Genomic DNA, 26,551 nt, shown 5'->3' on the forward strand with positions numbered 1-26,551 from the left:
TTTTTTGTCTTCATCCACCTCATTCTTACAGGACTGGGGCCCTTCAGTACCAAAAAGCGTTTGCTGCTAACCCTGTGAAACTGGCAGCAAGACGACTAGCCTTATGTGTTAAGTATGTGCCTCTTCTCTCCACTTTTCTTTTGGTAGCTTTCAGTGGTGAACTGTTAAGTAATTCACACGCTTTATTAAGTTTTTCTGAGACAGATTCATCTGGTTCGTAAGCGTCATCAGAATCAAAGTTGATTTCACTGTCCGATTTGCTGCTGTTTGCTATCACTGCTTTCCTGCAAGATATACACAATTTTGTGCCAGGAATTAGTTCAATATCTGTAAATCTTCTGGAAAATGCCAGCGAAACAGATTTTAAACTTTTCACTACCCTTTTCTTATGCTTTTGAAAAGGATCAATGCATGTTCTCTGCCTGTCTTCATAAAGAGATAAATATTACTTTAAATGGAAATCACAGATAAATTTCAAGTCAGAACATTTGGCTCTAAGTCTGATATGTTCCACATCACTTGCTTTCATATCACACACGGAAGTTACTTTCCTGTCTGGAACTTCCTCACATTCCTCATACTGCCTGCAAACCGAACACTGGACACCTGGTTCCATTTGTAACATTGTTAGAGTAATTTCAAAATATCAAATAACAGTTACTCAGTAACATTATATATATATATATATATATATATAAACTAATTGCCGAACGTCAGTGAGGCTCCTACTTGGACTCGATCTGCGTTTGGATTTTCCTGTGTCTGTCTGTTTGTATGTCTGTCTGTACCACGCTACAGGGCGCAATTTTCGGTATTTTAATACGAAATTTTCAGGATAGGACTACGAGATACCCTAAACTTGCTGTATAGATTTTAGCGGTGATCAAAAGTAAAATTTCAAAATGGCAGCCATCCACTCTTTACGGCGCAATTTCCAGTCTTTTAACACGAAATTTTGACGTAAGAAACGTGAGAAGCTCGAAATTTGCTTTATAGAATAGAACAGAAGTAAAATTTCAAAATGGCGGCCAGATTTTCAAAATGGTGGCCATCCACGCTATAGGGCGGTTTTCGGGTTTTCGACTTGAAATTTTATGAATAGAAGCATGAGACATATACAATTTACTGTGCGTACCATTAAAGTGGAGCAATGTCAACTTTCAAAATGGCGGTCGATTTTTAAAATGGCGGCCATCTACACTCCAGGTCGTAATTTTCAGTATTTTGACTTGAAATTTTGAGAATAGAAGCAAAAGACATATAAAATTTGGTGTATCTAACAATCAAGTGATCCAATGTACAGTTTCAAAATGGCGGCAAACTTTTTCAAAATGGCGGCCATCCACTCTATACGGCGCAATTTTTGAAATTCACGTGAGGCACCGGGTCATTAGACCCACTAATAATAGTAACGTGGGTATGTGTGATGGGGAGTGAGTGAGCGAGAATGTCATTGCAATTGACTTCCTTCAATATTTATGATATCCTTCCGTATTCATAAAATAATGTTTCAATATATTAATTTTTGCACGTTACGCGTTCATCTCAACCAAGCCAAATGTAACCAATGTAGTAAACATTCCAACAAAATGCAACATTTCTATAGTTAATAACATGTTAATGTTAAATGTTAATAACGTGCCATAAGTCGTGTCCCTGCATTATAATTTCTTACTGACAAACCACAAAAAACACCCTTTTCATTTTTGCACTATTGAACATACATATTTAGGTGAATCTGAGGTAAAAATGTGGAGGTTGTGTTTTCAGTGATTTAGCAGATATGATTTTTTTTTTTACAAAAATCACATATAAATCAAACAAATTGTGTTTCACAGTTTGTATCTCTTTTCTATGAACCACTTTTTCTGATTCAACAGTAGTTCTGAATAGTAGAGACTATTAGCTTTAATTTGACACCAGAAGCTCTTCAATTGGCCGAAAAATAAGGGAGTTACAGAATTTTTAACATTACGTGTCGATTTTTCCGCGGCAGAAGTCTCGGAAAATGCCAGATTTTAATTTATTTTTCCTGAGGTCCGTTTAAGAGATAAAAATCTGCAAATATTCCTGTGGTCATTTCTCATAGGTATCTACCCAAAGAAAAATTATGAAGAAAATCCATGACATAAGGGCAAATGGCATTGGTTCATTTCACATGGAATGAGCCTTTGTGACCTATTAGACAAATATCGTTTAAACCTTGAAATACATACACGTCTGAATCATAAATTTTCTAGCTTTTGAAGCAAGATGTTATGTTTGAGTGTATCAAATGCTTTCTTTAAATCAATAAACAATCCTGCAGCAAGGTTATTGTTATCCAACCATTCTTGAATTTCTACTACTGTATCAGTTACAGCATTTAAGGCACTTGCTTTTTCCCTAAAACCATACTGACACTTATAAAAATAATTTATAGGCTCTAGATAAGTTTCCATTCTATTATCTACACATTTCTCAGTTAATTTGGAAATGCAGCTTAATACTGATATTGGCCTAAAATTATTCGGATTTGACTTATCTCCACTCTTATAAATTAGAATCGCTTTGGCAACTTTACATCACATTGGAAATTCGCCTAGAGTAAAAGAAAGATTTATTAATACAGATAAAGTATGGCTTATGTTTGCTTGCAATTTATTAAAATTTCATTATGTAATCCATTTTTTATCTGATTTCTTTTTTCTTTAGAGAACTAATAATTCTCGTAATTTCCATATAGATAACTGGCGTAAAAAAGAATGAACGGTTGTATGGTATATTCGTATTCAATGCTGTATTTTCCAGTGAGGGAATCTTTGATGCTAGTGTTTTAGCAACATTTGCAAAACGATCATTCAACACACTTGGTACACGTTCATTATCAACTAAGGTATTTCCTATTTTCAATTGCATACAATCTATATCATTGTTTATCTTATTAGTTAATATTTCTTTAACAACACACGAAAAGTTTCTACTGTCAGACAAAAATTCCTGTATTCCTTTGTGATAATAGTCGCTCTTTAGTTGCTGCCTCGAATTTGTTACCACATTTCTAAGTGTTCTATAGTCATTACGTATATCTATATTATCTGAGAATTTCTTAATTAAAGAGTAATATAAATCTCTCATTTTTCACTTAACAATTCCTCGCTTATCCAGGGAGACTTAGGTTTATATCCTCTCCTAAAGACCTTATATGTACTTTTATATTTAGATATTTCCATTCCTTCTAACATACAGTTTATGAATTTTCCGTATTGTTCATCAATACAATTAGTAGTTAAAGAAAGTTTTGTATTCCTAAAATACATATAATTATTTAGTTTATTATATTTTCTAGGTAAACGTGAATGTTCCATATTGTTTACATAATATTGTACTCGTTGAAATATGATGTTACATATTAATATATTATGGTCACTTATATCAGCTAGTATATTATTAACAGATACCACTTTACTTAAATCGTTTACTAATACATGATCTATAAGGCTTGTGCTGTTATCTTCCAGCCTGGTCCGATATTTAATATTTGCCTAAAAAGGCTATAGTTTCCTTATTTTATTCCTAATTTCGTAATTCCTTGTTTTATATCGTATACTTCTAGCTTTTAAATGTACAATTGAAAAAGTTTCCCTATTGTTTGTATCCATACAGTTTTTGCATAACGTTCTATATTGTCAAAGCTATATTCATAGAGATTGATACCCGAAATTACATGTTCATCTATATTTAGCCTATTTAGCCTTCTTTACGATTCCCAGTGCCTGTCTTCCCGATGTTTGTTTTGTTTCTCTTGTTTTCTAGGATGGTCTTAATTTGTAGTCTAAATATCAGTTCTAAGTAACGCTTATCCATAGTCATTTTGGGATACTTATCTTTCATACAACATTTGGTATGTTAGGCATTCATTTTCGTTGGAAGCCGTATGCTTTTTCTTTCTTTTTAGGAAAGGTATACAAACTTTTTGTTTACCTTTTTCTGGACAGTGTTTTTGTTTATATTTTTTGTCCACAAATTTTTTTGTCCAAGATTATTTGTCATCCTTGCAAAACCTTTGTGTATGTCTTAAATCAAGACAACGAAGGCATCAGGAATTGAAACGTAATCTTTGATTGTTAAGGCTTCGTATAGATGATATACCCTATTTGTATGAAGTAATTTCTTATAGATTTCATTGGGTGCTTCAATTACCAAATGGCACTTGATGTCATTCTTTGGTCCTATTCTGAATTGCAGCTTTAAATCTTTCTTTGTCAATTCTACATCGTTATCTTCCAAGTTTTGCTCGATAATTGTAGACACAATATCTGCGTCTTTCATTTCTGCCAGTACGTTGTATATAATGATCAATCGTCTTTTCTTCCTTTTTTCTTCAATTTTGAATTCTTTTATCACCTTTATATTTTTTGATATTTTTTCAATATCCTCTTTAGTTTCTGTTTCAATGATCACTGATCCACCAACCGAGTGGACAGAAACATCTTTATCTCCTTCCTTAATTGGATTAAAAGACTTCACAAGCTTGATTTGAAGATTTTTGGTGGACTCATTCTCCTTCTCTTTTAGAAATATGACTGGTTTTAGTTTGCCCATTGCTTCTTTAATTGCTCTTGTTTTTTTACTATCACTACAAAAGATTTTGTTTTGGGATCGGCAGTCGTGCATGAAACAGTATTTCGTTTTCTATTTTTTCCTCAGCAATGACTAGTCTAGTCTTATGTTTCTCGCTTTCGTCCTTTAGTTTTCGGTTTTCTTCCTTAATATCATCAATGATTCCCTCCATCCTGAATTGATAGATGAGCCATTCTGTTATTTATTCTTTAACTGCATCTATTTTGCCTTTATCATTTTTTATGTCGAGTGTATTATCAATAAACTTGAGTGCTTCTTGATAATTACTCATACCTATACAGCAACTGTCTACCACACTCTAGGAACATAAGTTTTCTTGTTCTTGTTCACCATCTTCTCGTGATCTTTGTGGGAGAGGGGAATTGACACTCGTCGTTTGTTTGCACCTCTCGGGCGTTGATTTAAGTTGGCCATAATCATCTCTTCATAACTACCAAAACTACTCTTGCGTCTTCTTTCGTCCAACTTACTCATGTTAGTCTTCTAGTGGTGATTCTCAAACTATTAGGAGGAAACCTAAGATTTGGGTCACTAGTTGTTCTAGTTAACCAAATTCTAATACCAGTTCGTATTTTATAGTCACACTATACCTACAATAATATTCTTTCCGTAATCCCCACTTTAAGAGAGATTTTTATTTACACCTTTCACGTGTTTTTACTATGATGTATTGTCTGTTAAAGTGTCCTGATTACAGGATTTGGTTTCTCTTATGTGTCTCCAATATCAATGTCTTTCTTTTTCCAGGCCTTTCATACACACACAAAGATACGTTTTGCAAGATCATTACACTTACAGTTATCGCTCTTTTAAATAGCCAGCAATTTTTATTTTTCAAGAGAGACTTCCTTTTTCGTTCTTTGATTATAAAGTTCAATTTACTGATTGGAAGTTACAAGAACCACACTGGATTCATAAAAATATCCTAAAAGTCGTCAACTAGAGTAACACGAAATTCTGACACAATAATACCACCACCCTTACCCTTAATCCGTGAAAGCGGCAAAGTTCAGCACCACGGTAATCCCGGGTTTTATAGTGGTTTATAAGTGCGCACTATCCACACATCCGCACGCAATGGCACTTACTTCCTTATTTTCCTTTTGTGGAAAATGTAATGCTTTAATTTACTTCCAAGTATTATTAACAACAGCACTACAAACCTTCTAAAACATGGAACATACTAATACTTCAATATGAAAACTCTCCTCTAATTGACTCCCCTCTAATTGTTTGGTTAAAGGTCTCCGTTTTCAGACGTCGAATATTTCCTTGATTCAATGATAACATTTCAACTACTACCGTAGCTAACATTATCACTGCCATAGTCAGCTTTTATGAGGGACTGAATATCATTTTTACTAGATTGTATTCTACTGTATACTAACGGGATCAATTAGATTATGCGCTTTTCCCTCTCATGAGGTGAAAATATATTTATGAATGTCGCGATTAGGGAATTTTGTACTGTTGACGGTAAGGATTTTGAATGTTGCAAAGTTCAAGATTCTAATGCTGTTGTCATCACTTTTTTCAGACTTTGGCTTCTTATAGTCGATTTGAAAATACACTCTTGTGTTAACTTCGCTTTGAAATTTAATAACATATTTGTCATTTGGCATCACGCAAGGTAATCAAATACCCGTACATTGTTATAAAAATCACACTTTTGTTGCCATCGTTATCTTCTCCTGGGGAATGTAAAATTGAAACAATAATTTCACACGAAAAGTAAAATTCTTAAGGGTATTTGTGTTCTTAGTGTTTATAAGAGTAATAAAAGAAATTCTATCACTAACAAATTCAACACGTTCAATTGCTGATATTATTCGTTTGTGAATGAAAAGACTCTGTTTCTTGTGGGTTATTTTTATTTCTTTCCCGGAAAGTAAGGTAACATTTCCGGGCTTCAGTGAACCTTTCCTTCCCATGTAACTTTGTGTATTCTTACTAGGTAAATCTGATATTTCTTGAACTCAGTTGTTATGGAAATTTGTTTGCCTGCTCAATAAATACTTACTATGCACTGTGTACTAAATTACATATGAAATATTTATAAATTTGAAATGGGAATAGATTTTAAATTTGTTCTTTATCTTCCAGTTCTATATTAATCATAACACTTAGCAAAATATATACTTGGAGCTCTAAATTTATACTGATTCGTGCCGCTTGGTACTCAGTATATTAACATAGAAATTTTATACTTGCAATTTCATGTCTTCACAATTATGATATTATTAATTATTCTTATGTATTTAACTTTCAGGAATTGCAGGGTGAGATATATTTGATTTGTTATTTGGTTATCTAGTGCTTATTTTACCCTACGTGATTATTAAAAGTGGACATACATTCGAAGCTATTTAAGAACGCACTTGAGACTGAAACTTGTTTCCTTTACTAAATAAGATAAAAGTAATTATCTGGCTGTGTGTGATATAATTTTAGTAACACCTTTCAAAGGAGATAAAAAGGTAATCTTACCATCTAATATAAATATGTTTATTGATTCTAATTGCACAAGGAAAACATGAAACCATATGGCCTAACTTTTATTCATTTTCCAGCGTTACCAATTGGCGCATAAGGATTACCTCAAAGTGGCTATGGTAAGGAATGATTCTTTACGTTATTTAGCAATTTCTTGTTAGCTTTCTGCAAATATATAACTGAGAACGGAGTCGGATAAACCATTAATTACAAGCAAAATTGTTAAATGGGAATTTTAGAATCACATCAAATTGAAGTTAATGAGAACACGATTTTTCCATTTGAATATTTACAAATATTGATACCTAATAGATGCATGAATAATAACCTAAATAGCATAATTACCGAACAAAGAAAAGAGCAAAGAAATACAGCTTACATCGCGAAACAAAAAAACAATACAAAAAAGTAAATTGGCAAATACGGTACACATGATATCCGAAACGAAACGCATGTTTTGTTATCCGATACTTATCTAAATTCTTCCAGATTCCTTTACAATAACAAGGTATGTGAGGTAACTTCGATCGCTGGTAAAGCATTGAAGAGTAACTCGCTTTTCTGCTGAGTGTGGTATAACCACTACCAGGTTATAGAAGGATTTTTGTGGACACTCTGTATATTTCGTAAAGACAGTGATTATTATTTTCGATTTATACTTTATACTCTACAACGCACATAAGTTCTTTATTTGGTGGGAATTGCTTCTTTCCCACACAATTGGACAAAGGAGTCTTTCATAGTTTTCTCATATATATATTTAAACATTGCTTTTGCTGAGAACATTTCAGTTAGTGACTAACCATTTCAGTGTTTCTCCCTGACTTATTATATACACACTATATATTCTATAGTTATTGGGAACTGAATTAAGTGCTTTCTTTAATCGCTTATGGAAACATTATATTAGATTAGAGAAATACGAGCTGACCAGATGCTCCAGCAACCAAAGTGGCACCAACTGCGTTGTTCTGCAGTCCGTTATCTGTACTTTCTTACGCCAAAGTTATCGCCGTGTCTAGTGCATTATAGGCAGTTGACTAAAATTAACATTTTCCTTGTAAATTGTTTTCCATATTCTGTTTGTATGTGCATACAGATGAGTTCACTGAGTGAATTTTGAAATGAACTGCCAACACTTTTCCGTTGACCATTGCAACCCGTAGCTTGAGCTTGGATGCTCGAGGAGTTCGACTCCGGTGTTGTACGCAGCCACCACGCACGTTGCGTGGGTTAAGTTTTGTGAAGGGGCACAAGCTATTTAGCCGGTGAAGGACGATTTCTTACGGCTAGCCCCCAACTAGTGAAATCCCAGGTCCGCAGACCTTGTGCGTTTAAAAATTTATATACGCGCCCTCCAATATCAGTATTCCACTGTGGAGATCTTCTTTTCGTTTATTTGCTGAACATTCACCTTTACGCTGCAGGACTGTTCAGCGTAACAACTGGATTCATCGTGGTACGATCCAGACAACTTCTCCCCAGTGCTAATCCCCCAAGTGTGTCAAGGGTGTGAGAGAAGAATTTGTAGTGATATCTGAATCGTAATCATATATATATATATATATAAAGGGCTATATTGCCCGAAAAGGGCAAAGCGTGACTTCAGCGACTAAAATTGTTATACATCCTCAGTGTTCAGTGTTGTGTTCATTTCTCTTCGTTATTTTTTATTATTTTTTTATATACTAGTGCTCTAATAAATAAGTATAGTGTTTTTTAATCCAGTGTGTTTTCGTTGTTTGTATGAGTGATGTTTGTGTGCGTTACGGTCTGGATGACCGTCTGATCGTCCGTGAGGGATTCGAGACGAGACACCCGAACCTCTCGGCGCCTAATGCTCATCTCATTATTGAGACCGACGAGCTTTTTGGAAGCAGTTTGTAACCTTTCTTGGAGAGGTCCTTCATCGTCCTGTCCAGGTAAGTTAAAGTATCTGGAGTATACTTATTGGCAGTACCACGAGCCACGGACAGCGAACAGAATACAGGGCGATTACAAATAAATGTCCGCCCAAACAGAGACCACGAACTCAGGACGGTTACAAATACATGGAAGCCCGAACAGCGACACGAACTGAAGTGGTTACAAATAAATGGCACCCGAACAGGGACCCGAACGCTGGGCGATTACAAATAAATGACGCCCGAACTACCGACCCGAATCGAGACCGTTGTTGCTAAAATATACATATAATATTAATATTTTAATATACCATTTCTCTTTCAGCTCAGTACCAAAAAAAATCTCTTTTAGGTGATTTTAATCATGTTTTTGTGATAGCTTATTTTATTTTGTTCAAGATGCCATACACGCAAGCAGAATTAGCTTTATTTAATGAGAAACTAGATTTACTTTTACAAAAAGAATATAAAAACGAAGAAAAGTTTGCTAAATTATTAAAGCAAAGTCAAGACTACCGTACTGAAATTAAAGAGACTTTTGCTGAGGTAAAGAGCGAATTAGGGCAAAACTTAGACGGTTTACGGGACGTGTTTCATGAAAATAGTCAGCAAACGGAAAATGCTGAAAACAAAACACCGGAATGCGAACCCCAGTTAGAGTCAGATGTTCCTACTGGATACGAAACACCGGAATTTGAGCCTCAGTTAGTGACTGTTATTCCTAATGTAAACAAAATATCGGAAAAGGAAACGCAGGAATCTGAACTCCAACCAGAGACAGGTAGTCTAAACCAACCTCGTAAGAAATCTGACAATGATTTTATTCATTCAGAATCTAATAACATCCCTAATAGTAGTAGTAGTGACAATTGCGAACATATGATTGTACACGATTGAGGTCGTAAGCGCACAAGAATAACTACCACTAACCACAGAGTGAAAAAGCACAAACGAGGTTATAGTTATTGTAATAAGCAAAAATACAAAGATCAGAGGGTAAACAATATGAAATTTAAAGGGAATCAGAACCAAGATCGTACACGAAAAGGTAGTAACATAAACAAAAGGAGTCGTAAATCACGGCCACGTAACCTGAGTTATCACATACTAGACAGGAACCGCAATTTGTGCAACATTAAGCATAGATTTGTACCTAGTAGTAATCACTCTAGGAATAGACGAATAAACCGTAATTATCAAAGTAGAAATAGTAATCATAGGACAAGAAAAAAAGGTAACGAAGACTGTATGTTGATACAAATTTTTCTTCTAGGAAAGCCACACATTTTTTTAATCTTTCTTTCAACTGTTAGAAAGAATATGTATTCATTTTTCTTTCTTTTTGCTTTTAGTTTTTGATCAGAATACCTGGATACGAAAAGAAGAACTACGCATTTTTTTAAAAAAAACTCCTTTTTGCTTCCAGCTCTTAACGGTTCGGAAAAGAGCAGATAACACGTTTTCTTTCTTTATTTTGATAACATTGTCACTGCATTTTCGACCACCTGTGTTTATGGTTACGAATAGCGGGTGATATACAGCTGATTAATTCTTTTCCTCTTTTTGTCTTTGCTCCGTGTAGCACTTCATACCTCAGTCAGCTGTGCATTTGTGTTTCAAACCTTATCACTGACTTACTATTAGTTTAATATTATTAATTTTTCTTGTTTTCATTTCAGATGTTTGAATTTAGATCTTTTAGTAAATAATTAACGTATCACATACGTAGGGGAATTGCATCTTAAAAGCAATTTGGAATCTTGGCGCGATTTCCGTATCCCCAGCCAGTGGGAAGATGTTTTGGCGTTATAATATATATTTTTATTGTGTTTTAAAATTAAAAAAAAATCTTTTAGGATTCCTTCCCACTTTCGAAATTCTTAAATATGCTATTACATGTTATTTACAATCAATGTTTGATTTTCTTTAAAAAAAGAGAGAAGAATAATGTATCAAGATGCGCAGGATCAGAAAATTTTAGTTGTTACTTATATATATAGTTATCCCTTAAGTACTATGGACGAAAAGAATCACATAACTACTATGGAACGGTCTGTCAGACCGCATTGTTGTTTCACATTTTCTGAATAGTAGTTTTATTGCATATTTTTAAAAATGATATCCTACATATCTTAGCTGCTTATAGAAAAATAAAACATAGGAATTTCACGATGTAAGAAATGCTCTTTATTTTTAAAACAATGAGAAAGAGAACATAGTCAAAATTTGCAACAATGCTTTCATTGTTATTCTAAAATTGTAATTGTTGAAATATTCAATTTTTTTCTCAGTTTCTATGTAGTCAAAATAACACTAATTTAAAATGCACTGTCCTTATAGATGCACTGAGAATAAAAAATACAGTAAAATCGGAGAAAAAAACATGGAATTTTAGCTTTTTTAAACTTACAGGAAAGTACTGTTATAGTTGTACTCTTACTTTTTTTGTAGTGAAAAGTTACCAATAAAACTTAATTTTATTTCTTATAAAATGGAGAAAGTAAAGAAAATACGTTTTGTCGGTAAAAAAAAGTACCGCACTAACTTTTCGGACAGCATGCACTTTCTTCAGGTAGGCATTTATATCTTTTTTTTTCTACACTGCAAGGAAATCGGTACCCCACACCGCTGACACGAATGAATATCTTTGCTCTCCTCTCACAACTCAGTGGAGAGAAGACTATGGTTTCCTTTTCAACTCCTTGTGCGCGATGGTGGGAAACTCACTTTCAAGCTGTAGTATACTCTTGATTGAAAAACTCAGCTCACATGGCAGATGTCCGATGAACAATCTACGTTCTATGTGAGGCTTAACAAGTCCTTCTACCAACGTTTTCATGAAATCAAGTCTTGTCATCAATGCGGACTTAGGGTAGACTTGATGCAAGACATACGCATTGACACCACACGCAACATCCACTAGCATTAAGAAAATTGTCAATGGCTATCGTCTTGTTCGACGATTTGATGTGTAATCTGTACATTTTTTATCTAGAGTATCCACTCCGCCTTTACTCATCTTATAAAATGTGATTATTTCAGGTTTTCCAGTCTCTGGGTCATTATTTGATGTGTGGTGACAAGACGTGCCACACGGTAAGACACAACACTGATAATAATCAGTAGAAAACGAAAGACAACTGATCAGCAAAATACTCACGTAACTACTATAGTACGTCTGTGAGACCGCTCGACCCGTCCAGCACCGCACACAGGGGATCAATTATGACACTAACTTCATAATATGTAACCATTTGCTAGACAGGAAGGTAGACGAAAAGACCGACATGTAGTAGTGAGATGTGGAAAATATAATGGTATGAAAAGTCGCAGCGGTCTGAGAGACGGTCCATAGTACTTACGGGTTATACGTTTATAATTAAAATTAAGTATGTAATCATATACGTAGAGGGACCGTATTTAGCCAAAAACGGTTTGATAACTTCGCGAGATATCCGTACCTCAGCTAGTGGGAAGATGTTTTGGTTATAACATATTTCTATTGTTTTTCATTAAAAAAAAGAAAATCTTTTTAGAATCCCTTCCCACTTTCCAAATTTCTAAACATGTTATCATACGTATAACTCACAATTAATGTTTGATTTTCTTTTATAAAAAAAGAAGAATTTATCCAGATGCGCAGGATCAGAAAATTTTAGTTGTTACTTACATATATAGTTGTATGTCTATAATTAAAATTTAGTATGTATTCACATACATAGGGGAACCGTACTTATCTGAAAACGGTTTGAAATCTTGGCGCGATTTCCGTACTCCCAGCTAGTGGGAAGATGTTTTGGCATTATAATATATTTCTATTGTTTTTTAAGATGTTAAAAAAATCTTTTTAGAATCCCTTCCCACTTTCCAAATTCTTAAATATGTCATTACGTGTTATTTACAATTAATATTTGGTTTTCTTTTTTAAAAAAAATAAAAAAGGAATGTATCGAGATGCCCAGGATAAGAAAATTTTTAGTTCTTAATTATATATATATCGTATATTTGTCATTGAAACTTAGTACGTAATCTCATGCGCAGAATACGAAACTTTACACTTATAATCAACGTTAATTTTTTTAAGCTTTAATCTTAGATTTTCGTTTTCATTTTAATAGTAACCCGTAACTAAGTATGTGTACTCTTAGATTAGACTTTTTCCAGCACGTTTTATTGTTGTCATATTCCAGTAAATATTTTAATGTTTATGAATCGTAACTGTATTGTGTACTTCTACGTTAAGGTGTTATTAAAAGAAAATCAGAAAGTTATATTGTAGTCACAGTACGTCCCAAAACTATTTGGAATTTATTAGTAAATTGTTATGGTTATGGAGGATTTTTTTTAAAAAAATCAACATGGCCAAAGGTTTTGGATAACGAACCGTTAGGTTTCAGCCATAACAAACAGTATGGAGGATTTCCTTCAGAAATCAACATGGCCAAAGATTTTGAAATACAAATCTTTAGGTTTCAGCCATACTACCATTGACGGATGATTTTCTTCAAAAATCGACATGGCCCATTATTTATGAGGTTTCAGCCGTCTTTGAGATATTGATATAGATCCCAAATAATAAACTTATTTTCTTTCCAACAGCATGAAGCCATAACGATTTTTGAAAATTACTTTGTCAGTTATTTCGTATGCTCGATGACTTTGAATTTTAATGCGTTAATAAGACCATTTTGAATATCTGTAGCAAAGATGCTTAAGGTAGCTTGTTACACCTGTTTCGTAGGGAATTTAATCTGGATATTTCAGACTGACCAGAAATTTGTAATGTCGTTGACTATATCTTTGTGTTTGTATCTCATGTTTTTCTTTTAATAGGTCTCATGTGTTTTGTCTTGCAGAGACATTTTACGGTGCTACGAGAGCATTTGTATCTTGTGTGTTTACACATCTTTTTCCAGGTGGATGATGTACGTTATGTTCCAGGGAACATACGTGTATTTTACTGAATATTAGTGTTGATATTTCAGTTCTGTATAGAAACATTTTGTAAGTGCCTATAGTTCCAGGCCTTTTCACGTTTCTAGTTTTGCCTCGCATGTGTCGATGGCATATTTCGTGTGTGAGTACGTGTAGTATTACACATTTTTCACACCTATGGTTTTGGTCAATTCATGACGTAATGACCATTTATTTTCAGGAATGTTTGGACTAGTGAGTCAACTTCCTTGATTCAGACCTTCGAAAAACTTGGATCAATATTGAATAGTTTTCAACGCTATATTAATAAATTCTTTGCAGATAATACCCACCTATTCTGGTAACCCTACAATGTTTAAGTTTTTGGAAGTGAACAACGACCATTATTCTAGGCCTAAGCTAATAATAACTTTGTTTCAGAACGAAACCATTTGTTGTATTGAGCATTATTGAATTAAAGTCTCGATTTTCACGACGAGCAGATGGCATTTGATCTTATGGCGTGCCGAATTTCCTTCATACATGTCAACGAAATCACAATCTTTTCTTTGATATGCAGAATCATGCTTATTTCTTGGAATCACTATGAACGTCATTTTTGACACTTAAGTTTATTTTTTTTTTGAAAAACGATTTTTCGTTTTTTTCTGCCAAACAACACGAGGCACAGTTAAAAAAAAAGGACATACAGGTGAAAATCTTATTTTGTTTACATATTGTCAGTTTATCATATGTTTACATTTTCATTCATTTTAATTTTTTCAATGATTTTCGTATTTTTCAAATATATTATAGTGATATCGAAACTTTAACAATAATTTTAATATTTTAGTACCTTTAACATGTTTTTCTGTTTGCTTATTCATTCACATTTTGATATTTTAAATACAGATATCAGTATATTTACTAATTTTTATTGAGATATTTGATAATTCTTTAAGTCGATGTTTTCATGAATAGTTATTGAGTGTGCATATTTACTTCATATTATAAAAAATGTAGTGATCGAAACGGAACACTTAAAACATTTTACGAAAAGTATTTATGTGTTAAAAAAAAGTAAGAATTAAATAGCCCTATAATATATTCACTCCATATTACACGAAATATAGTGATCGAAACGGAACACTTAAACATTGTACGAAAAGTATTTGTGTTAAAAAAAAGTATTACTGTTTTTTTTTTTTTAATAAGAATTTTAATAGCCCTACAAACGCTTTTTGCGCATTTTTAGTGAAGTTATTATACAGGTGTTTCAACCATACCTCGCTTCTCACACCAGTGTTAAAAAAAATCTCCCCTTTTTCCGTCATCAACTCATCGTTGGAGAACCATAGAGGATACTCACACAGGAAGACAGCATGGTTTCAACATGTGAAGAAATGGAAGATAAGGAAACCAAACTGCACCAATTGTTCAAGAGGATCTTGTTACTTCATGGAACACTTGGATTGGACATTGCTCATGCAGGAACCTCATCACTTTGTAGTGAGTGGACAAGTTCTTTAACTATTTTAAATAGCCCTTTTTCAGGTGAAAAACCATTCATCGTCTATGCACGTAAGTCTCACACCATATGACAGTGTTGCCAACTAACTAATTTTAAATTTCAGGTGAAAAACCTAATTTTATTCATACTTCGTCATACGGCCAAGGGTTCTCAACCTGTATACGTGTGCACTTGACAGGTCGTTCCACTTTCAGACACCATATATAACCGCTACCAGGTTATAGAAGGATTTTTGTGGACACTCTGTATATTTCGTAAAGACAGTGATTATTATTTTCGATTTATACTTTATACTCTACAACGCACGTAAGTTCTCTATTTGGTGGGAATTGCTTCTTTCCCACACAATTGGACAAAGGAGTCTTTCATAGTTTTCTCATATATATATTTAAACATTGCTTTTGCTGAGAACATTTCAGTTAGTGACTAACCATTTCAGTGTTTCTCCCTGACTTATTATATACACACTATATATTCTATAGTTATTGGGAACTGAATTAAGTGCTTTCTTTAATCGCTTATGGAAACATTATAATAGATTAGAGAAATACGAGCTGACCAGATGCTCCAGCAACCAAAGTGGCACCAACTGCGTTGTTCTACAGTCCGTTATCTGTACTTTCTCACGCCAAAGTTATCGCCGTGTCTAGTGCATTATAGGCAGTTGACTAAAATTAACATTTTCCTTGTAAATTGTTTTCCATATTCTGTTTGTATGTGCATACAGATGAGTTCACTGAGTGAATTTTGAAATGAACTGCCAACACTTTTCCGTTGACCATTGCAACCCGTAGTTTGAGCTTGAATGCTCGAAGAGTTCGACTCCGGTGTTGTACGCAGCCACCACGCACGTTGCGTGGGTTAAATTTTGTGAAGGGGCACAAGCTATTTAGCCGGTGAAGGACGATTTCTTACGGCTAGCCCCCAACTAGTGAAATCCCAGGTCCGCAGACCTTGTGCGTTTAAAAAGTTATATACGCGCCCTCCAATATCAGTATTCCACTGTGGAGATCTTCTTTTCGTTTATTTGCTGAACATTCACCTTTACGCTGCAGGACTGTTCAGCGTAACAACTGGATTCATCGTGGTACGATCCAGACAACTTCTCCCCAGTGCTAATCCCCCAAGTGTGTCAAGGGTGTGAGAGAAGAATTTGTAGTGATATCTGAATCGTAATCATATATATATATAAAGGGCTATATTGCCCGAAAAGGGCAAAGCGTGACTTCAGCTACTAAAATTGTTATACATCCTCAGTGTTCAGTGTTGTGTTCATTTCTCTTCGTTATTTTTTTATTATTTTTTTATATACTAGTGCTCTAATAAATAAGTATAGTGTTTTTTAATCCAGTGTGTTTTCGTTGTTTGTATGAGTGATGTTTGTGTGCGTTACGGTCTGGATGAGCGTCTGATCGTCCGTGAGGGTTTCGAGACGAGACACCCGAACCTCTCGGCGCCTAATGCTCATCTCATTATTGAGACCGACGAGCTTTTTGGAAACAGTTTGTAACCTTTCTTGGAGAGGTCCTTCATCGTCCTGCCAGGTAAGTTAAAGTATCAGGAGTATACTTATTGGTAGTACCACGAGCCACGGACAGCGAACAGAATACAGGGCGATTACAAATAAATGTCCGCCCAAACAGAGACCACGAACTCAGGACGGTTACAAATACATGGAAGCCCGAACAGCGACACGAAATGAAGTGGTTACAGTGGTACGCATTCGAAACAACAGTTGAGGGGAACTAGTTACATTATCTGTCGGTAGCGAGTCGTCGTTTCCCGATACGGGCAACAAACAGCTAGTGAAGCAAGGCGTGTGAAACTTTCTTTTGCAAGAACCGGATGAAATGGAAGCACTATTACGGAAATACATTTGGCGCTTCTGTTCAGCAATGGACACAATCGAAGCAGCAGAAGAACAACAGAAGCGAAAGGGACACATGAGAAAGAAAATAGTGAGCCTTGGTGAAGAAATATTTTATCTTTAACATGAAGGATGTAAAATGGCGCAAATATTGTGCGAGAAACGTGTTTGCTTTCAGTTATTTTTTTCTTTTGACGATGTTGCAATCACTTTCTGAATTCCCCCCAAAATTGTTCTATTTAAGGGTATTACGAAACGGCTAAAAAAAATGGCTACGTGTCAACCAAAAACTTTTTTCCACGATTTTTTGAAATTTTCAACGCGCAGGAGAACATAAAATGTGCATCGATGTATTCGAAAAAAATTAACATTTACACCTATATAATCTCTGGAATCTGTGGAACTTTCAAAATATTTCGATATCGACACCAAAGTTAATAATAAAGCAATATTCATTTTTTATCATGTAAGATACGATAATTTGGTAGCGGTCAATGCTTTTAGATAGTTCTAGATCAAGTGTAATATTTTGCGTCAATAATGACCCAATACGGTACAAGGACCGATTTCAAGATTTCACTAGGAGAGACCTGTTTCTTTTGTTTTTATTTAACAAGTACTAAGAACAAAAATTCGCTCTAATGTAAAATTTTCTAACTGGAGTACTATTTACAAACTAGGTAATTCACATTTAGTCAGAGTTTTAGAAGTTTCTATATTTATTTATTTATTTATTTATTTATTTGCCTGTTTTGCATACAAATGAGAGTATTCTCGAGCACGCATACAGTTGTCAAAATTACAAAATATTTACATATATGGTATAGAAAAAAACTTAGATAAAATAATACATACATAACTATGACTTTTATAGGCTTATACAATCATAATATAATTAACAAAGGAAAAAAACATTTATACATTATCTTCAAAAAACTCATTTACCGAGTAGTAACATTTATCTACTAAGAACTCGTGAAGATCCGATTTAAACATAGAATATTATTTGTTTTGTTTTAGAAAGTCAGGTAACTTATTGAAAATTTTTGTACAATTAATATATACACTTTTTTGAAAAAAAACGAGAAATTTTGGGGGATAACATGCAAATTATTAACGAATCGAGTATTGTATTTATGGACGTTACTGTTTTCAATAAATAAGTGTTTGTTACTTACGGAAAACAAGATAACTTTATATAGATACGCACAAGGTAATGGTAATACTTTTTGTCCTCGAAAGATGGGCTTGAAAGAAGATTTTGGTGACAATCCAAACACAACCCTTAGTGTTTTCTTTTGTAGGCGAAACGTGCTAATACATTTAGTAGAATAACCCCATAAAATAATACCGTAAGTTATTAAGAATGGAATTTTGCATAGTACACCGAAACTAAGGCCTCTGTTGTGACATTACCTCTTAGTCTGCGGAAGCCGAAACAAATACTACTTAATTTTTTGTTGAGTTGAGAAATATGCTCATTCCAAGTTAGTTTCGAACTTATGGTGACACCAAGTCCAATTTAGTTGAAATAGAAAAGTCGGCTTTTTTGTTATTTACCATTACGTAAGGAATAAATTTATTTTGAAGAGGGTAATAAAAATTTAGCAAGGAAGTTTTATCATTGTTTAGAACTAACTTATTGTTACTTAACCAGTTACTTAATCGTGAAAACGCAGTGTTTAGATTATATTCAATATCATGTCGTGAGTTACCTGTAATAATAACATTGGTGTCATCAGCAAATAATACACATTTATTAGGCAACATTTCATATGTCATTGATGTAAATAAGAAAGAGCAATGGACCAAGCACTGATCCTTGAGGTACACCAGTTAGTATTGTACCTTTATAACTACTAAACTTACACATTTCGCCATTATTTTCGTTCGTAATTTGAACTATCTGATACCTATCCTTCAAGTAAGACTCGAGCCATTTATTGGCAGTTCCTCTTATACTTTAAAAGCTTAATTTTTTGAGTAAGAGATCATGATTTACAGTGTCAAATGCTTTAGTAAGATGAACAAAGAGTCCAATTGCCCATTTTTTATTATTTATTGCATGCATAACAGTACTAAGAAAATCGAAAATCGCAGAATCAGTAGATTTGCCAGTTAAAAACCCATGTTGAGATAATGATATTAGATTATTGGAACGTAAGTAATTCCTTATCCTATTTGACATTACCGTCTCAAAAATTTTTGAAAATACAGATAAAACTGAGATAGGGCGATAATTCTTAATATCGTAACGACTGCCTTCTTTGAACAAGGGAATCACTTTAGCCACTTTTAACCGTTGTGGGAAAATGCCTGATTGAAGGGAAAAATTTATTACATGTGTCAGGTGAGGAGCAATTATCGAAGCAGATTGTTTTATAATAGTGGACGGTACTTCATCAAGACCTGCAGAACTGCTATTTCTCATCTTTCCTATAATTGCTAATATTTCATCAATAGTTACCGGGGTAACAAAAATACATTTTGGATAAGAAGGCATATTTGAAGAACCACTTGTACCAGCTTGGTGGAATAGAGCACCAAGAGCTACCTGAGGAAAAGTTATAAAATAATTATTAAATTTATTTGCAATTTCAGCAGAGTTTGTAATTCTTTTATTGTCAAAAATGACGTGATTAAATTAGCAATATTACCCTTCTTTGTATGTAGTCCTACCGACTGGTGAATAATATTCCAAATAGTTTTAATTTTATTTCTGGAGTTATTAATCATTTTCGAATTATGCATTCGCTTTGCTGTCTTAATAACTTTCTTATATGTTATCTAATATTTTTTAACGTAGTTTCTGAATACATCAGAAATATTTGTATCATTAAGCAGTTTAGCATACTTAATTAAATTTCGTTTGGAATTACGAATACCAATTGTCATCCAACTCTTCTTAATTTTATTACATTTACTAATTGGCATGAGAGGAAAAGCTACATTAAAACAGTGCAAGTATACATATAAGAAGGAGTTAAATTTTTCGTCCATAGTGGAAGGTGAATAGATTCCATCCCATGTCTCAAGAGCCAAAAAATAATAAACGTAACTAATGTTACTCGGTGAAAATAATCTTTTTTCAATTCTGGTAATATTTTGCAACACTGGTAAGTTAGTTGATGGAAGCGATAAGCTAACTAATTGCGCATCATGATCTGAATAACCTGGGTTGAATATTTCAAGTTTGTGGCTATGACACTCTCTGCTTACTATTACTTGATCAAGTGCTGATTTTCCAAATCTGGTAGGCGTATTAACAATAGCTTTGAGATTAAATGAAGTTAATAGGTTTTGTAAATCAGTTTTAACTTTAGTGTTAACCATCCAATTTATATTTATGTCACCACACAAAATGATAATACTGTATCTTTTGCACAGATGGTCAAGAAGAAGTTCAAGATTTCTAAAAAATACCCGTAAGTTACCCGAATTATATCTATAAATACTACATATACACACTTTATGAGCAAGACTTATTGCAACTACTTCAAAAGGAAGTTCCAGATTGAACATCGATACATCAACTTCATCAGCATTTAACTTATTATGAACGAATATACAAACTCCTCCATGAATCAAGTTAACTCTTGAATAATGATTTACCAAATCAAAATCTTTTAATTTTACAGATTTAATATCAGTGCAGCTTAACCAATGCTCCGTGATGCAAATAAACATATGTCATATATATGTTATATAAAGTCTCCATTCTTTACTAGGGGAAGTATTTAATGTGAAGACCCATTTAGATTCCCGTTTAAAGCTGAGAGTAATTTCTTACTATTAACAATGGCACTTACGTTTAAATATGTTCAAGCCTAAAGCTTGTAGTAGAAAAAGGTGAATTTCTTTTTTTAATTCACAATTATCTAGAACTTATAGATTGACTTAAATTCAAAATACGCAATTCAGTATAAAAAATGAATAAAATTAAAAACAACATCATTGAATGTATGAAAATATCCAATTCAGAAGAAAGAAATATGTTCATTGGGATGATATTTAAATTGTATTCCTTTCTTAATAAACTGTCATTAGAAAAGATTAGGTTTAGTTTTAAATGTTTAATTATGCACGGCATTTCAATTAAAACAATATTTTAGATATTACAAGATTGTATAATTTCCCTGCTTTATTCAGCTAACGCTGAATTGAAGGAAATTTTAATTTGGAGAACTGAATTATGCTTTGAACTTTCAATTGCAAAAACGTAAACACGTGAAATATAATTTCAATTACATTTATTTGGTTATTTATTCAGGAAGTGTTGAATTTGAGGATTATTTGAATTCTAAAAATGTTCAGGCAAACTTTAATATCAATACGTTCTTTGCTCACTGGGCAAAAAATCAGAGGTGTTGTTACATCTGTAAACGATGGGACATCTGGAAAAAGGAATGCAAGTAATACAAGCCGAATAAACATGCGGGCAATGTGAACTGAAGCAAACACTTTTCAGTAAGTTATTATCATTAATTACTTTTAAATCAAAGATACTGGAATAAAATGAAAATAAAACTTATTAGATATTTTTTTATTATACAATTGAATTATATTTTGTAGAAACATAGTAGAAAATACGAAAAATAAATCTACAAAGAGAGACTTATATTAGATGAACAAAGTTGTCATTCAATGCAATTTCCGTTTGTGTAGAGAGTACTAGATTCAATCATGATCTATTTTTCCTTTTTCAAAACAATTTATATTTACTACAAAGATTAATCAAAACATAAATATAAAACAATTGAAATGATCTATACTGGCCGACAATTGTTCGTTAGCTTATAAAACGTATTTCCTTCGAAGACACTTCTAAACACTATTTCTAATATCTCTCAACATATATAGAGTTCCAAACAAATATATAACCAGATTTATGACAGAAAATCCGCCTGTAGGTGGTAGTTCATACGGAACTAGAAACACATGTGGCACTCCTAAAATTATCTTGTCATTATTCGTAATAACATTATGGAATAATTTACAGGTTGACGTTAGCGTAGTAAAGTTTAGTTCATAAATTCTGAATAGGTGAGCGAGTAAGTCTTTCAAGATGTCGAAAGTACGCCTCCTAAGCAGGTGATATGCTCCTTTGTCTAATAAGCAAATTTCCATATGACCGTAGTTCTAGCAAAATCTTCTACAAAATGGGAAATGGAAAGGCAATTTCTTTGATATTACAATTTCGTGTTTCACAATTTATTCTTCTCATGTCAATTACATGGACTTCTGCTAGTACGAGTAAAGCAAAGCACACTATTTGAAGTTGAATATGAAAAACTCTCAACACACATTTTACGAAATCGATATTTAAAGAATATAAATATTGTGGAAGAGTAAACAGTTGAATTGTGCATCAACGCGCCTCCGGGTATGCCATATATTGACAACAGGAGAAGGCTACATGAACATATCAACCATTGTTACGCCGGGGTTGGTGTGTCACGAGCGTATTTATATTTTCCGAAGAGTTGTCGTCGTCGAATACAGGAATCCTTGCAGCAGGTTTTGGTATTTGATGTCTAAAATTAGCTGCGTGTCGCAACTGGGATTAATATTGTTGTCCACATTGGCAAAATCAGCCATAATTGTCAAATCCACCGACCGTGCAATGATGACTACTATCCGATAGGTCAATCTCCGATCACATCCTGGACTAATCACATTGTGTTATTGATCAGAAACCAGTATAGCTTTGAATAGATCCGTTAAAAGACCTGGACATAGATGCACATCGAAAATTACTGCGACTTCCACTGATTACAAAGTATATGGACGAGATGCCGTAATGACCTAGCGAACGTATCTTATGGAGAACGTAATCGCATGATGTTCATTTTCTCATGCAATAATTGGTAGAATCACATTGCCCGTATCTGTTTCTGGTGCTGCTCTGTCACTACGATCAGCGGTAATTGTTGTAGAATGTGAGATAATGTGAGCATTCGTTACATCTACCCATTGACTGACGTTGAGTATAATAACGATGATTTACTCCTGATAGTGTTCATTTCAGTTCAGTTCCTAGCTGATACTATAGGACCAACGTGTGTCTTCGTGATTTACGTATTCATATGTGCTACATGTACAATGACCCTCTGCGTACTTGCCGAGTTTATTACTGCGACTTATCAAATATTCAAAAGGCCTTGTCGGTAGTTGTAAAATTCCTCTCACACTTTCATCCTATATTAACTACAGCTGTTGAGCAGAGGCATAGTGCGAAGGATGCATGAATACCATACACAAGTAGGCACTCGATGGTGCATTTTCTCTAAGGCTGGTACAATTTAAGCCGCTCTGATCATCCATTGTGTGTTCATACCATAATGCCCACCGTGTCGGCCCGTTCTCGCGCTTTAGGAACAGTGCTAAATTTAATCGTGTTCTATTATCATTGTATCTATTATTTAAGTTTCGAGCTCCGCTTATCTTTCAACTTTCAGTGACGAACAGCGTGTAATATTCCTTTTCTTCTTTACAAATCAGGCGTGGGTGAACAAGATGAGAAGGAAATCTTATATAAATTATATGGGAATTAATATTTTTTTTAAAAATCCTTTGTCGTGTATTGGCGATACTTTTCTTATATAATTCGTGAACCCCATAGTTGAACTGAAATTGTGCCACACAGTTTCGAATCACATCTCAATATTTTATTAGCAGTTTATTACACTAATCAGACTTACAAGGGAACATTCCGAAAATGATAGTTGCAGTGAAAGATGTGGCCTATGCTAATTGAAAGAGATGTAACAGAGATGAGTATTCCCGAAAAATTAGCTGCCCTTAGAAATAGGCTAAAGAAAAATAAGGAATGGAAGTTCGGGAAACAGCAATGAGGAAAAGTGCAAATTCCGCAAAAAAAAGAAAGAAAGAAAAAAGAAAGAAAAAAGAAAGAAAAGAAAAAAAGAAAAGAGGATGCACGGAAAAATACAATGCTGACAAGTGATGTATAGAAAGAGACTTGCCACAATTGGGGACAAATGAAGGCTACCAGTGGGGTTAACAGTGTTGCCAACTGCAATGAAAAGTACATGTTTTGCCAAAAGCACTATATGAATTGAGTGCAATATTCAGTGTCAATCTGTCATGTAGAATATAAGATATGGCTTGTATAATCAGTGGTAAATCTAACAAAAGAAAATAGAAAAACAGAAGTACGAAGAATACGGAAAAAACGGAGTTGGCCATAATGCACCACGTTTGATCACGGGCTGTGCATATTAGAATGAACAAAACAAGAGCACTGAATATGCAGGAAACCGACGTACCTACAGTCAAAAAGAAAAACGAGTTCCAAAGTTGGCAGCACTGGCCAAGAACATCCAGACAAGTCTAATATAGTTAGGCCACTCTCTTCACAAAAAGAAAATTCCGGCAACAGGCATCACTCGGAATGCATCAATGCTAGAGTCATTGAGGCAGTGTTAAGTCGGGGAACATGAAATGGTTGGGTTGAGCCAACAACCGATAATAGAAGTAGTGAACATTATATCATGGTTCTGTCGTATGTGGGAATATGCAGGGTGTCCTGAAAGATTTGCAAAACGAACAAAAATGTGACGGATCCAGTTGTGCAGAAAGGTACCAATATCAGGGGGTGATAAAAGTCTGTGAGAAGCAAGTGTCCCCAGGATCCCCATCATAGGGCCCCAGGAGCCAAATTCAAATTTTCAAATGGCAGCAGGGACCGAGTGGTACCTCTCTCGATAGATCATGTAATGTGCCACAACATCTATAGGAAACATTTGCTATATGAAGCATGTTTTCAAAATGGCCGCCACATATATATATTGTGTCTCAACATGGCATCGAACATTGTGATCTCAAATTGCTGCGAAGCGAAAAGAGATGTTGCAAATCCAGTTGCATAGAAATGTACTGATGTCGAGGGCCAAGAGAACATTGTAAGAAGCAAGTCTCCCAGGGCCCCATCATAAGGCTCGAGGGGTCAACTGCAACATTTCAAATGGGAACAGGAGGCGGATGATGTTTCTTTGGATAGATACAACACCGCCTATAAGAAACGTTTGCTATATGAAGCACGGCTTTCAAAATGGCCGTCAAAAATGCACGTTGTTCTTGTCACCGAGCAGATATTTTTATTTATTTAAAATAAAATTTATTTATTTATTTATTTAAAATAAAATTAAGATTTATTTAAAGAAATATAACTCGACCGATGGTGCTATTTGAAATTTTGAAGTTGGGGTCCCTGGGACCCTATGATGGGGGACTTGGGGGCACTTGCGTCCCACAGAAGTTTGTCGCCCGCTGACATGGGTACATTCCTGCACAATTGGATGTGTCACATTTTTTCGCTTTGAAAATATTTCAGTCGCAGAGTTAGGTGGGATACTCTGGATATATCATATAGGCGGTGATAGTACTGCAGACAGCAACACATAGCAGACCAAGCCTTTCATTATGTTTGCTTTCTACATGTGTGGATATGTTATATAAAGACCACCAAAGGTTCCGACACCTCTAGAGTACTGTTTCGAGACATTTACACGCGATCATTGTACCATGTGTGACGAATTGACAGTATTCCGCTGTGCTCACTGCAAATGCATCTTCTGTTTGGATCATTGTCTCACCGAACAATTGCACGTACAGTGTGGACGAGCATGTACAAATGATGCGAAGGCTAATGTCTGTTGCCGGAATTTTCTTTTTATGAAGCGAGTGGCCTAACTATATTAGAATTGTCTGGATTTTCATGGCCAGTGCTGCCAACTTTGGAACACGTTTTTCTTTTTGACTCTAGGTACGTCTGTTTCCTGCATAGTTGGTGCTTTCTTGTTTTGTTCATTCTAATATGCACAGCTCGTGACCAAATGTGGCGCATTATAGCCAACTTCGTCTTTTCCGTATTTTCCGTACTTCTGTTTTTACTATTCTCTTTTGTTAGATTGTACCACTGATTATACACGTCATATCTTATGTTCTACATGACAGATTGACACTGAATATTACACTCACTTCATATAGTGTTCTTTGCAAAACATGTACTTTTCATTGCAGTTGGCAACACTGTTAACCTCACTGGGGGCCTTCATTTGCTTCCTATTGTAGCAAGTCTCTTTCTATACATCACTTGTCAGCCCGTGCCGCCTTTTTTTTTTTTTTTTGCGGAATTTGCACTTCTCCCCCCTTTTCCAACCTTGCTGTTTCCCGAACTCATATTTCTTGAACCTATTG

The 26,551-nt window shown here is 34.4% G+C and overlaps 1 protein-coding gene across 1 annotated transcript in view; it reads left to right on the forward strand.

Moving 5' to 3' along the window:
• The window catches only part of LOC145693916 (SCO-spondin-like), a 131,963-nt gene that overhangs the window by 104,755 nt on the left and 657 nt on the right, over positions 1–26,551 (forward strand). The window contains exon 6 of the mRNA XM_081770077.1: positions 7,194–7,235. Coding sequence (XP_081626203.1) covers positions 7,194–7,213 — 20 coding nt within the window. The 3' untranslated portion in view covers positions 7,214–7,235. The remainder of the gene's footprint in view (positions 1–7,193; positions 7,236–26,551) is intronic.

This window comes from Thermobia domestica, chromosome 9, assembly GCF_964235325.1.
Source record: "Thermobia domestica chromosome 9, izTheDome1.hap1.1, whole genome shotgun sequence".
Lineage (NCBI taxonomy): Eukaryota > Metazoa > Arthropoda > Insecta > Zygentoma > Lepismatidae > Thermobia > Thermobia domestica.